At 42.8% G+C, this 14,285-nt stretch overlaps 1 protein-coding gene across 1 annotated transcript in view; it reads right to left on the bottom strand.

Moving 5' to 3' along the window:
• The window catches only part of nadk2 (NAD kinase 2, mitochondrial), a 21,585-nt gene extending 8,379 nt beyond the window's left edge, over positions 1-13,206 (bottom strand). The window contains exons 1-10 of the mRNA XM_088435526.1: positions 12,439-13,206; positions 12,263-12,351; positions 12,065-12,153; positions 11,582-11,663; positions 11,364-11,447; positions 10,539-10,678; positions 10,361-10,454; positions 10,160-10,255; positions 8,999-9,054; positions 8,869-8,922 (exon numbers count right to left, since the gene is read on the bottom strand). Of these exons, the coding sequence (XP_088291652.1) occupies positions 8,869-8,922; positions 8,999-9,054; positions 10,160-10,255; positions 10,361-10,454; positions 10,539-10,678; positions 11,364-11,447; positions 11,582-11,663; positions 12,065-12,153; positions 12,263-12,351; positions 12,439-12,672 (1,018 nt within the window). The 5' untranslated portion in view covers positions 12,673-13,206. The remainder of the gene's footprint in view (positions 1-8,868; positions 8,923-8,998; positions 9,055-10,159; positions 10,256-10,360; positions 10,455-10,538; positions 10,679-11,363; positions 11,448-11,581; positions 11,664-12,064; positions 12,154-12,262; positions 12,352-12,438) is intronic.
• Between the last annotated feature and the right edge of the window lie 1,079 nt (positions 13,207-14,285).

Below are 14,285 nucleotides of genomic sequence, written 5' to 3' on the forward strand. Positions count from 1 at the left end.
ATATAAAATTATTTTCCATATTCTGTTCTTTTTGTGTCTTATATCCATCAGGATACACTCCTGCCAGCGTCGTAGGTTTACGTTGGAGTTTTTGGCCAATTAGAATTCAGCTAACTTGTGTCGCCAGGCTGTATGTAATCTGCTTGCTCCCAGAGGCTCTCGGACATTCGCTTCAACAGTTGCGGGCTTCCTCGCATGTACAAATGGATATGTGAACGACGGCGCATATACTGTAATGTATTTAATAGACGGCTGCAATAGCCAATCGAGTGATAGGATCGCCATCTAGAGGCCTCACGTTGAATGTGACATGAGTGGACGCTCACTGCACTAAGGTAGTGATATGCTTAGCAACCAAGGTACACAGTGTTAGACTGTGACTGGTCCACGTTAATGGCGTAGCGTACCAGGGCGCTAACCCTGGCAAATAATTCTGCTGGGAATGCCTTTTATTTGCAAAGGATCAATTTGGTGTTTGGAGCTACATCGGATTTGCAAATGTCAATTGTTTAACCAAGGCAGCAACGAGACACCAAAGCACAGCTGGACACCTGTGCTACGGTGCTTTTAAAAACTTATGGGGACACCCGAGGGGATATACAGTATTATACATCTCAGTACGTAAAGAGAGCTCCTCAATGCGCTACGGTGCTTTTAAAAACTTTTGGGGATACTCGAGGGGATATACAGTATTGTACATCTCAGTACGTAGGTAAAGAGAGCTCCTCAATGCGCTACGGTGCTTTTAAAAACTTTTGGGGACACTCGAGTGGAGTCGAAAAATCCGGAGATATAGAAAAGACTGATCGATTGGCACCAGGACACCCTCGGCCACAGTTCGATGATCGACTTTGTGGTTGTATCATCGGATTTGCGGACGCATGTTTTGGACACTCGGGTGAAGAGAGGGGCGGAGCTGTCAACTGATCACCACCTGGTGGTGCGTTGGCTCCGATGGTGGGGAGGATGCCGGCCAGACCTGGCAGACCCAAACGTATCGTGAGGGTCTGCTGGGAACGTCTGGCAGAGTCCCCTGTCAGAAGGAGTTTCAACTCCCACCTCCGGCAGAATTTCTGCCACGTCCTGGGGGAGGCGAGGGACATTGAGACCAATTGGACCATGTCAGGAAGTCCAGTCTCAGATTCAGGAGGAGCAGTGTGGTTTTCGTCCTAGCCATGGAACAGTGGACCAGCTCTACACCCTTGGCAGGGTCCTCGAGGTTGCATGGGAGTTCAGGATGGAACGTGAGATCGACAGACGGATCGTGCAGCGTCTGCTGTCATATGGGCTCTGCACCGGTCTGTCGTGGTGAAGAAAGACCTGAGCCGGAAGGCGAAGCTCTATGTTTACCACTCGATCTAAGTTCCTGCCCTCACCTATGGCCACAAGCTGTGGGTCGTGACCAAAAGAACAGGATCCCAGATACAGTAACTCAGAAGAGTTAGTCGTTAATTCTAGGATCTCTTTTTGTAATAAGTTTATTCCTATTTTTAAATCAATGTATTTAATGCAAATAAAAGGGTGACACTGTTAGTTTTACATGTGAGCTGAGACCCTCCCACTGATTGACTACTAAAATCTACCAAATCTAATAAAAGATTTAGTAGAAAGGTTTTAAATGCCTGGCATGTAATAATGTCATAATATCCATCCATTTATTATCTACTGCTTTATCCGGAGTTGGGTTACGGGGTCAGCAGCTTCAGCAGGGAAGCCCAGCCACTTCCTCTACTCCTCCAGTGAGGTCTCCAGGTGTTCCCAGGCCAGCTGGGACACATAGTGTCTTCAGTGTGTCCTGGGGCCTCTTCTTGGTGGGACATGGCAGGAACACTACACCAGGGAGGCATACAGGAAGCACACTAACCAGAAAACCAAGCTACTTTAGCCGGTCCCTCTCAATGTGGAAAGACAACAACAATATTATAAATCCCTCCCAGATGACCAAGCTTCTAAACTTATCTTGAAGAGAGAGCTCAGACTTCTTGTGAAATGCATATTATTTCGGCTGTTTTTATCCAGGATCTTGTTCTTTCGGTGAAGACCCACAGCTTTCGGATTGAGGATCATAGTTTCAGATTTGGAAATACTGAGCTTCATCCCATCCGCTTCACACCTGAAGAAGCCAACAGCACTGAATCATCCGCAAAAGGCAGTGATGCAATGCAAAGAACCCCAAACTGCCCCCCCTAAACTCTTCTGCTGCTGCGCCTAGTAATTCTGTCCATAAGAACAATGATTAGAATCAGTAACCAAAGGCAGTCTTTGGGGAGTCTCCAAATCTCCCTGGAAAGGAATTCAACTTACTAATGGCAATGCAGACCAAACTCTTTGACATTGGTAGTACAGGGTCCAAACATGCCATATCAAGGGAAGCAACCCCTACCAAACTCCCAGAGGACAGAGTGGAACACCTTCAAGTCCTCAAATTACATGTAGACTGGTTGGGAGAGCTCCCATGCAACATTGAGGATCTTGTCGAGGGTGCAGAGCTTGGTAATGTCCTTAAGCCGAGGTTTGACTTCCCGACAGATCATTCTATAGAGCAGGGGTCACCAACCTTTTTTAAAGCGAGAGCTACTTCTTTTGTACTGACTAATACAAAGGGCACCAGTTTAAGTGAAGACACCGATCATGTTAATGATTTCTCACAATAACTAAAGAAAAGCTGTGGTAAATATGTAAATCAAGCAAAATGTTAGGTATATGGAATATATTTATAATTGCTGGTAACATTTCTAGAAACTCCCACTGTTCTATCACTTGTGAGCTATATGCAGAACAGGCCTGCGGGCTACTCTTTTGATCCTCGCGGGCTACCTGATGCCCACAGGCACCATGGTGGTGACCCCTGCTGTAGAGCATTCCTTAATAAATCTTACCAGGGGAGGCTGAGGAATATGATCCCTTATAGTTGGAATACACCTTCCAGTCCCCCTTCTTAAAAAAGGCAAACACCACACCCAATCTGCCGTTCCTGAGCAACTGTCCCAGATGTCCACACAAGCTTGTAGAGGTGTGGAAATCAGGACAGCCGTACCACATCCAGGGACTTCAGGAACTCTGGGAAAAAATCTAATCCATCCCCCGCCCTAGAGTTAGAAGAGCCCACCTCAAAGCTTCCAGACTCTGCGTGCTCAAAGACTTGTCAGTGGAATTGAGGAGGCCTGCAAGGTATTCTGCACACCAACTCTAAATGTCACGAGGTGATATCAGATACGCACCATCTCCACTGTACCTTATGTTAAATGGTGCACTGCTTCCCCCTCCTGAGGTGCCGGAGGGTGGACCAGAATTTCCTAAAGCTGTCCTGAAGTCAGAAGTAGCTTTCCATTGTCTCATTGAACTCCTTCCGCAGCAGAATTTTTGCCTCAGCGAGAGCCGATGCCACACTTTGCTTGGCCAGTCAGTACCTGTCAGCTGCCTGTGGAGTCCCACAGGCCAAGACTGCCCGATAAGACTCCTTCAGCTTGACAGCATCCCTCACCGCTGGTTTGGGGATTGTCGCCACAACAGGCACGACCACCTTATGGACACCACCCCGGATTCAATGTCCCCTGCCTCAAACTGCGATTCCACCACATACGCCGCGCTCTACTCCGCTGCATAACCACAACGGACGCATACTCACGCCCACTGCTTGTGTCTGCGATCCATCGTGACCCAAACAATAATGTATATTTGTACACAAGTTAGTGCCAATTACCAGGAGGAAAAGCGTTTGCTCCTTTGGTCTCGATGGCAATGGCACAGACGAGCCGAAGCTTGCACTCATTTTTGGCTTCATTCAATCAATCAGCAAAGGAGAACACAATTTTGCTTTTGTAACCAGATGTAGACCACGTTCTTTTTCCTGTTTGGTGTTTGCTGAACTGTGGAATTGATGCGGCGGCGTGCACGGCGGAGCAGACTTTTCAAGTCTTGTGTAAAGTTGACGGACCATGGAGGACTGTGACGGAGCAGAGCGTGGTGGGATCGCTCTCATTCATTAACATGCGTACGTCGTGCTACGGCACGTCGCAAAGGAGTGGAGCATGGCAGATGTGGTGGAATCGCCCTGTTAGGCAGACATGGGAGAAATTTTCCCAGAAGTGGAAGTTGAAACTCCTTTTGACAGAAGATTCTGCCCCATCAGAACCAACACACCTTCAGGTGCTGATCAGTTGAGAGTGCCGCCCCTCTGTTCACCAGTGTCCAAAACATGCAGCTGCAATTCAGAATGACATGACCACAAAAGCCCCTTTCACACAGCAGGAACTCTTCCACGGTACCCGGGTAGCGTGAGTTCCCTTTTAATTTCACACCAAATACCATCCCGGATCGGGAAGGTTCCGCTAAGCATCTATCCTGAACCTTCTCAGCTTCCGGTAGGAACCAGGGTCGGATGCGGCGTACCTGGGTAGATCAAGGGGGGCATGCTGTGCGAACTGTGCTAACTTACGCTGATTGGTTGGTTGAACTCAGGGGTGTGTTGTTTCGGTATCAGCAGCCACCATTGCTATGTGTTCGCTGTGGCCAGTTTAAAATTCCAAAATCATGGAATGAGAGAAAACTGATCGGTGGATGGGTGCTCTGGAACAGATTCTACAGCGTATTGACGGAGAAGAGGACATCTATCTCCAATTTGCTTCAACTACGAGGAAAGGCGAATCACTGACCGGAATGCCCACCATGAGCTAGCGTGTTTGTGATGCGGAGGTTTGAAAAAAAACAACAAAAAATCACGGACTGAAGGGGATTTACTTCTCAGCGATCTGGATCAGAAATCTGCTACATTTAGTGCTCAGGCCGTGTATTCTTTTTTATAGCTTTTGAAACAACATGCTGAGACGCTGAAACACCAGCCCGCCAGTTGAAAGCGGGCGTCGGCAAAGCGACTTCTCCCTTCTACTTTTCGTTGTTGAAGCAAACTGGCATTGGATCAAGGAAAACCCGAATCACGCAGCATGAATACACTGAAGCAGACTTATGACAGCAGACAGCCGTAGCCCCGAAAGCGCTGCATCTCAAAGGGGAACATACGGAAATCTCACCCGCTGGCGGTGCCTGTCTCGGCGAGTGTCCTTTCCATGATGGAAGTTCCCGAAAAGAACACACAGCCCTGAGTGCTTTAGTGCAGAAGGTCCCTTTCATCGTGTACTTTTAACTGGCTTCTCGTCACAAAGCACTCGCTGCAATTGGGAGTGTTCGCGCCAACAGTGACTCGTAGTTTTGATCGATAGTGTAATATGTTATTTAGTATGTATGGTGTTTTCATTTATTTACATTTGTTTTCTGTTTTGGACGTATTGTTCTTAGGTAACACATTTGAGTTACTTGAGAGAAACAGAGAATAGTGTAGCTGAGCGAGACTGATCTGAAAGGGGAGGAAAAAAATGACTATTAACAGCTGCAAATAAAGAAAATGCTAATTAGGCTCCATTTTCATGCAGTGTGTGGCAGTTTAGTTCATGATCCTGCTTGTCATTCACTGCTTGTCATTCACCTTTTTAGTAACAAGAGGCGGAGTGCAACCCCCTCCCCAGTCACTCATCAGCCCAATTTCAATAAGGTACCCCCTCCACTATCCCTCGGTCTGAACGCAAATAAATGGGCCTAAGACCAGGAACCACCAACCCGGAACCCCGCAACCAGGAACTCAATAGTTCCTGGACTGTTTTGGTGAGAAAGGGGCTCAAGTCGATCATCGAACTGCAGCTTAAGGTGTCTTGGTGCCAAGTGCACATATGTTTAAACATTGTGTTCAGTATACCCACACCTCGGCGCTTCTCAATGACAGCAACTTCAAGGGACACTGTTTAAGATTAAGAGTATTTTTCATTACGGACAGCACGTGCTGCTGCATTTACCATTATCCGTAGCTATACTGTTTAAAGCAGGCGTCTCCAAACTCAGTCGTCGAGGGCCGCTGTCCTGCATGCAGAAGCCTGATGACCATGATCCGTAGCCATAACAAACATGGTAGCCACCGGAGAAGTGCAACCCCCCCATGTAATATAACTTAATGATAACTAGACCTACAATTATATTTAACTACGATTATATTGAAAACATTTCGTTGGTTGTTAAGAACACATTTATTTGCAAGTTTTTGACATTTATAATCATTTATTCCTTTTTATTGAAAACCGGTCTAAATCTTACACAATGTCCCTTTAAGAGTAAAAGAGAGTACAACCCATCTCTAAAGAACTGGTACCAGAGCAAAAGCTGTATATGGAGGCGAGAGGTTACAGTCAATGTCCCAAGAGCTAGCTTCTGTACCCGGGGTCCGCGTGTTTGGCGCAACTCCTGTGGTCCTTGCCATAGGTGGTGAGCTCATGAGCGGTAAACCACCTTAACTTTTCAAATCAAGGGAAATGCAGTAATCCCTTGCTGTATCGTGGTTCATCTTTCATGGGTTCGCTGCTTCACTGATTTTTTTTTACAGTGTGGATATTTTTTACACCACATTGGGCTCTGAATCCTGATTGGCTCAGGAGCTTTACTGTTGTCTCGAAATAAAATATTGACGCTGTACTGTATTGGTTTTTCACTTGTCAATTTATTACAAAAGGCAAGAGGATCCAAAAGCTTGCTTTCGTCTCTCCTGCCATGTGTGAACATGCTAGTAAGCACACTGATTGACAGCTTGGTCTCTGAGAGCCGATCACGTGACTCGTAGGCGTGCCGAGAACAAACGCACACACTATGTTGACACACAGACAGCAATGGAGAAATGCGCACCTTTGGAAATCTGACTTTTACCTAGATTTCTTTTGCAATAAATTGAAATTTCAATATTGTTATGATATTAGAGGCTTCACTTTAATTCGATGTCCAGGCATATCCGTTTATAAAAATCTTGCTCATAAAAAGAAAGAGCTCAACTACTACTCATAACAATGTGCGAGTTCAGGACGAAGAGGCATAGCTGGGACTGTGAAAAACGTGAGTGACAATGATTCCAACTTTGTATTACTATATTAAAAGGATTGTTTTAAACAAATTTGGGGCTTTAAAACAGGTTTTGATTTTTGGTTTCATTCTATAATTTAGTTTTGCATTGTGAAATAATTAAAAAAAAATAAAGCTTGCTACTTCACGGATTTCACTTTACGCGTGTTATTTTTGGAATGTAACCCCTGCAATAAACAAGGGATTACTGTATTCATCATAAGGGATCTCTGAGCCATGCTTTGTCTGGTCTCTGACCTAGGAGCTCTTTGCCATGGGTGACCATATCAGGAGCATTAAGCCCAAGACAAATTAGCTCCTAGGTAATGGAAATGTTTTTGTTTTTTTTATGCAATGTATCAGTAAAATATGAAATTGTGCTATTCTAATGAGGGTTGACACGACTGGAAGTCAGTGTAAGAAACAGGAATGACTTGGCCCCTGAAGACATTGAGACCAGATGCCACCAAGAAAAGAAACAAAAGGCTTCGTTCAACATCCCAGTGTGAACTGAAGATAACATTCAAGATTTATGGTGCACGGATTTCCCCCTCGTCAAAAGAATGGTCGGCAAATGAAAAACTTTTAAAGACACCCCCCCCCACACACACACACACCTGCTTTCCATGGTGGGACTACATGCCCCAGAAGTGATTAAGAACTCATTGTGGAAGGTGAAAGGTTGCCATTTGCTGCTCCGACCTGTGGCAGGACTGGCCTGAGGCCTCGTGTACCTTCCCACTCTCTGTCTGGATTTAAATCAATTGTTTCACTATGTTGTGGTATGGGCAATCTTTCAACAACAAAAAAAACACGCTAGGAACTAGTTTGACGCAAGAAGTTTTTCCTAGGTTCCTTCATAGGACAGGGGTCAACAACTTGGTGCTCGCGGGCACTGGGTAGCCCCCAAGTATCACATGAGTAGCCCGCAGACCTGTTCTGCAAATAGTTTTCAAGTGATAGAACATTGTGATTTTCTAGGAATTTTATTAACGATTATGCATATATGACATAAACTTTACATATTACACTTGATTTACATATTTAGTACAGCTGTTTCTTAATTATTGTGACAAATCAATTACATGATCAGAGTCTTAACATAAACTGGTAGCCCTTCGTATTACTCCTCGTACTACTCGTAGTACCAAAGTAGCAGCTCTTGGTTTCAAAAAAGTTGCGTGACCCCTGTCCTAGGATCACTGGGACACGCAAACCTACCAAGGTGAGGTGATGGCTTGCAGAGGGGTGTCATATAATGTAATGTAAATAATATAATGTTTTGATCACTTCTCCGGCAATGTTTGATGGGGATGACACAACCACGCATGTCAGTGATAAATGAACCATGTGAGCAACAAGTACACTTTATGCTGCATTAATGAGATGAAATAATCTACTATGTGCTATGAATACCGTAAACCTTGAAAATGAAATGATAATCACGATGGATCCTACCCGCCTTTTAATGCAGCGCATAGTTGACGCAACTTAAAAGGACAACGTGTAAGATTTAAACCGTTTTTCATTACGGACAGCAGGAGCTGCTGCATTTAAACATTGTTGGTCATTAAGAGCTCATTTATTTGGATGTTTTGAAATTTATAATAATTTATTCCTTTTTAATGAAAAACGGTCTCAATTTTACATATTGTCCCTTTAAGTTGTTGGCATAAAATGTCATAAAATCTTGTGACACAATATTCTTGATATGACATTAAAAAAAAATACAGACTAGCTATATAAAAAAGCAAATTTTGCAAAAATCGAAGAATCTTTCAACCTAGCAACGTTCACATTTTTGTCGCTTTGTCAATTTTTGAGGTATTCCATGCACTGTATATAATTTAAAAGGGAATACATAAATAATCAATTTGCATTTATAGCACAAGGACACTTGTCAGAGCCAGTCATGATTGTGTTTTAAAAACTCACCTTTTTCAATAAATTCAAGATTTAAAGGAATGGCAAGACCTGTTTGACATTTTCCTGAAAAAAAGAGCAGCATACTGGTACTTTATTTGACATATACTTAAGTATAAAAGACTTTAAGATAAGAATATACCTATTTTTAGGATCTCATTCACCGCTTGCTCAGCTAATTTGTTGATGTTATATGACCTGTAGAGGGAAAAAAAAACCCTTCAGCACTCGATTAAAACTAAAACCGTGCAAGCTGAACTGTTTCAAAAAAATGTGGCCCCGCCACACTTCATTTCACAGATTACTTTGCTCCAGTACATTGGTGTCAAACTCTATCCTATGAAGCTATCCTGCATGTTTTCAATGCTTCACTCTCAAAGGCATCTGGTTCAAATGATTAGGATCATTTCCAAGCTCCAGCAGAGCTTTCTGATGAGCTATTCATTTGAATAAGGTGTGTTGTGGATATAAACCTCGAAAACATGCAGGAGACCGGCCCTCGGGGACTGGAGTTTGACACCTATGCGTCTAATATGACTTTGTAGTTTTGAGATCTTACAGCAATGCACATTCAAGACATCCCAGTCCCAGATCTTGACTAAACATGATGTTTATTTCAGTTTGTACAGTGTTCCTTTCTTTGCTTTTCAATCTGGTGAAGAAATAACAACTCATAGTCACTAAAATAGCTTGAAAACTAATTTGCCTGAAATTTGCTGAAATGCGGCTACAGAAAGTGGATAGATGAATGGAAGCATATTGGGAAGCCACACAATGTCCGGGAACAGTGTTCTTCTGACAACTGGTTCGCCATCCACACACACTCAGAGATAATTAAGTTTCAATCTGCATGGGATAAAAATCTGATTTGAGCTGATACTCTACCCATCCTTTAATTTCCTTTGTGGCGCTTATCCTTACGAGGATTGCAATGGCGCTGGAGCCAACCCCAGCTGTCTTTGCGCAGCAGGTGGAGTTACACTGTTAAATGGTTGCCAGCCAATTGCAGGGCACACATAGACAAACAAACAATCACACTCCCAAAAACACCAAAGGGCAATTTTAAGTGTCTAATATATTTATCAAGTACGTTCTGGGACAAAGCATGGTCACTAAAATAGCTTGAAAACTAATGAGACTAAAATTTGCTGAAATGCATATTGAGAAGCCACACAAAGTTCCGAATGGTATTCTTATGAAAATTGGGTCCCCCACCCCTGCTGCGCACACACACACACACACACATACACACAAACGCGTGCACATAACACACACGCGCACACACACAGTTAAGTGTGATTACCAGGCTTTGGATCCTGTTCCTGTGCAAATGTTGAGCCCTGAACTCTTCTGCTTTTCCCATGGACCGTCATCCACTGATATCTCATAGTATGACGCCCTGAATGAACATCAAGTTATAACTATGATTGTGATCATATGTGGATAGCAAAGATGATCAACCCAGCAAATAAGATAATAGGTCACCTATGAATGACAGAAGTACCTGGAAGACAGAGACTCTCCAATAAAAATTTCATTCAGGCTCCTGATGGGCAGAAGATTGGGCTTGGAGAAGCTTTCATTTAATGTTCCAGTGTCTGTGAACCAGCCCAAATTGACACAAGAATACATTTAGGATCAATAATTGTAGTTCAGGGCTTAGGTTGCAGGCAAACATCTACTTTGCTTGTTGTCCATGGTGGTGATGCGGTGGGCCTGGCTGTGCTGTTCCAGGCTCATCTGCTGTTCATGCAAGTCTAGTGGAGTGGGATTTATTCCAGTGCCTTCAAGGTGCAGTCGAATCCTTTGACGCCACAGCCACCTGAACATGGTACAGAAAAGGTGAGCAAATTTTTGGTCACTTACATAGCTACTGAATCCACTTTTATGCTGCTCAGTAACACTGGATGATTATGAAAACAATAATCATAAAGTCCAGCCCCCTCAGCATTCTTTAGGGTTACCTCAGTAGCTACAAAACATAAGAATAAAGTTTTTGTATCATCGTAATCATAATGCGACAATGCAACTCTTTTCCATTATTACGCGATGCTTTTTGGTGTGACTTCTGACCAGTACATCATGTCTGTTCCTCCGCAAAAATGTGCACTGCATAACTAAAAATGTGTTTCTGACGATTACAATTTGGTTTGAAAAAAATGACAGACCTTCAGGAAGGGACGTCTCAGCGACGACTGTTGGAAAAGCAAAAAAAATGCACAAGCTGCCCACTTAAGCTTTTAACTGTTAAGATATCACATATGTATTTCCTCTATCACAGGTGTTTGAAATGCATACCCTTGTATTTGAGCCATTGAGCTACCAATCAATCCGGCATCATTATTAAAACAGTAAGTACTTTTAAAGACAGCTAGAGCTTTTCCACACACAATGTAAAAGGTAATTCAAGGAATTAATACCATATAGCTCCAAGAAGGTGGTATCACAATAAATTGTGAATTAACAGCTCATTCCAAATCTCAGAATATATGCGAGTAAATACGCACCTGAACTCACCACGGAAGAGTTTCCCCAGTGCTTCTGGGAATTTGCGAGTGTACTTCACGGGGAAGCACAGATGACCCTCTGACCTTTATTAAAAAACAACGTAAAAGCATTTTTAATTTCTTGATAGAGGAGGATGTGATAAAGACAAAAAAGATGAAAGACCATGTTGAAGTGTATTTATACAGTCAAACACTACTGTGTTTGTGTTGTGTTGTACCTCTCAGGGTCAGTGTTTACTCCAACAATTGGTTTGTCCTTGCTCAAAACCTTACTGGCAACAAGCAGCATTGTCCCATCACCTAACAAAGCAAACTGCAGCTCAGAACATGTATTGTGCCGCATGAGTTAACTGAAACCTTTTTATGTTTGACTGTTTTGGGCCTTTACCAGAACCAAAAAAAAAAAAGTTGGGAGTTTAAAACAGGGCTGAATGCATTTTTTAATTTTTTTAAACACAAGCAGATTTACTATGCTTAATTGTTGGTCTTTTATGTGAGGATTATTCTAATAAGGACAAATGAACCAATAACAAAAAAATGTTTTTGCTTTTCAAACTTGCAGCCTGTCACTTTACCTGCATTTTACTACATCACAGTTAATTTTAATTTGAATACTTGCTTGGTCATTTTTTTTTATTTGAAGAAAATTCTCATTATTAATCTATTGTAAATGTCTACACGTAAATCCAAACTTTTCTTACCTCCGGCAGATACGATGGCATCTGCCCATTGCACTACTTCGGTATCATATTCACCTCTTTTCACCACTTTGACTTCAATCCCTTCTTTCCTAGAAACGCATTTTAAAATATCTTAACATGCACTGGGCGGCAATAAAGTGAAAATATCATTTATGTAGACGAATGTAGCTGTGATGGTTTTCTTGGTTGGCATCTTACAGCAGGCTTTTCACAACATGCTCCACGTTGTTAGTGTGGATGTTGTGTCTTTCCAGCAGACCACTGTAGCTAGAGCCCTTCATAGCGAGCTGTGAAAGACATTTATTGTCATTTAAAACGTATTTATTACGTTTTATTTATTTAGCCTTTAGCATCAAGAACAAAACAGGACTCACCAGCTGCTTTAGATCCTCCTCGGAGAGTCCTGCATAGCGATAACGTTGCTGTTCAAATTCATATCGTGTCGTCTTGGTAACCACTGCTACCTTATCTGGTTTGAATCCATATTTTGCTTTGGTTGAAAATTTGCACGAAGTATGAATTGAACGAAGTGGGCTTCCGCCTATGGAAGTTAAACTCGCCACGTGATTCCCGAGACACATCAACTTCATCACAAAAGGGCAAAGCATACTTTAGATGTGCAGTTATAAAAAAAAGTCCCGCTGAAGTGCTGAATGACGCTATCGTTCAGTGTTACTAATAACTTTCCTGCACAACACGTCATGTCACGATATTAATCCATTAATAGTGACGAGTGTTCATTCAAAAGTGGTAATAGACAAAGTCTAGAAGGTCACCGAGTCAATCGGCCTTACATGAAGTGTTAAGAACCTAATTCAATCGTTCCCTAGCCACTTCACTCACATAACAGTTGATTACAGTCCAATTAAACGTACCAAGTGGTCCTCGCGACCACCTGTATGTTATAATGGGTACAGGTTAGCCTTACGTTGATAGCAATAGAAAGCTAGCGCGTTACTTAAAAGAAGTAAACACAACGCCCCATGATTATTATACTGACTGGATTCAATCTTATCGCAAGTTGCCTTAAACCTGCATCTCACACACGCGCACACTCCCAAGTCCCAATAGGACATTCATACGCGATGAAAAATGCAATATTTCGTGGCTAGCTCCACGAATCCCAACATGTTCACCATGGGGCTTCCCGTACAATCCAACCTAACACACGTTTGTTTTACGTAATGGCGTCGACGCATTCTTATTGGCTACGTAGAACGTGAGGTCGATTTTCTAGGCGTGTAATGTTTAAAACGTTGCTGAGTTTGTGATCATCCAAATTGGGATTGTTGGAAATAAAAAAAAATATAGTTGGTGAATTATTTATGCTTTTGAGTAACACATGGACGAAAAATACGGACTAGATAATGTTGACTCGCCTTCACATACAGCTTTGGCTCTGGTTTCGGTTCTTTAGAGAGGGGTTGTACTATCTTTTACCCTTAAAGGGACACTGCGTAAGATTTACACCGTTTTTAAATAAAAAGGAATACATTAAATGATTATATATATTTTTTTAAATTGCAAATTAATGTGTTCTTAACAACCAACAGTATGTTTTTAAAATATAATCGTATGTCTAGTTATCATTAAATTATATTACATGAGGGGTGGCACTTCTCTGGAGGCTACCATTTTTGTTGTAGCTACGGACAATGGTAAATGCAGCACCTCCTGCTGTCTGTAATGAAAAACGGTCAAAATCTTTCACGGTGTCTCTTTAAACCAGGCGTCTCCAAACTTGGTCCTTGAGGGCCGCTGCTCTGCATGTTCTCCAGGTTCCTTTCCCCGACACACCTGACTCAAATGATCAGGATCATCATCATCAGGCTTCTGCATGCAGGACAGCGGCCCTCTACGACTGAGTTTGGAGACGCCTGCTTTAAACAGTATAGCTACCGACAATGGTAAATGCAGCACCTCCTGCTGTCCGTATTGAAAAATAGTCTAAAAACTCTTACAGTGTCCCTTTATATTGCCATCATTGAGAAGTACAGAGAAGGAGTGGGCATATTGAACACCATCTTTAAACATATGTGCACTTGGCACCAAGACACCCTAAGCTGCATTATGATGATCGACTTTAGCCCCTTTCTCACCATAACAGTCCAGGAACTATGAGTTCCTGCTTTCAGGGTTCCGTGTTGGAAGTTCCTGGTCTTCGGCTCATTTGTTTTCATTCAGACCGAGGGACAGTGGAGGGGGTAGCATATTGAAACTG

Source organism: Hippichthys cyanospilos, chromosome 15 (genome assembly GCF_059441005.1).
Source record: "Hippichthys cyanospilos isolate Australia breed blue-spotted pipefish chromosome 15, RoL_Hcya_1.0, whole genome shotgun sequence".
Classification (NCBI taxonomy): Eukaryota; Metazoa; Chordata; class Actinopteri; order Syngnathiformes; family Syngnathidae; genus Hippichthys; species Hippichthys cyanospilos.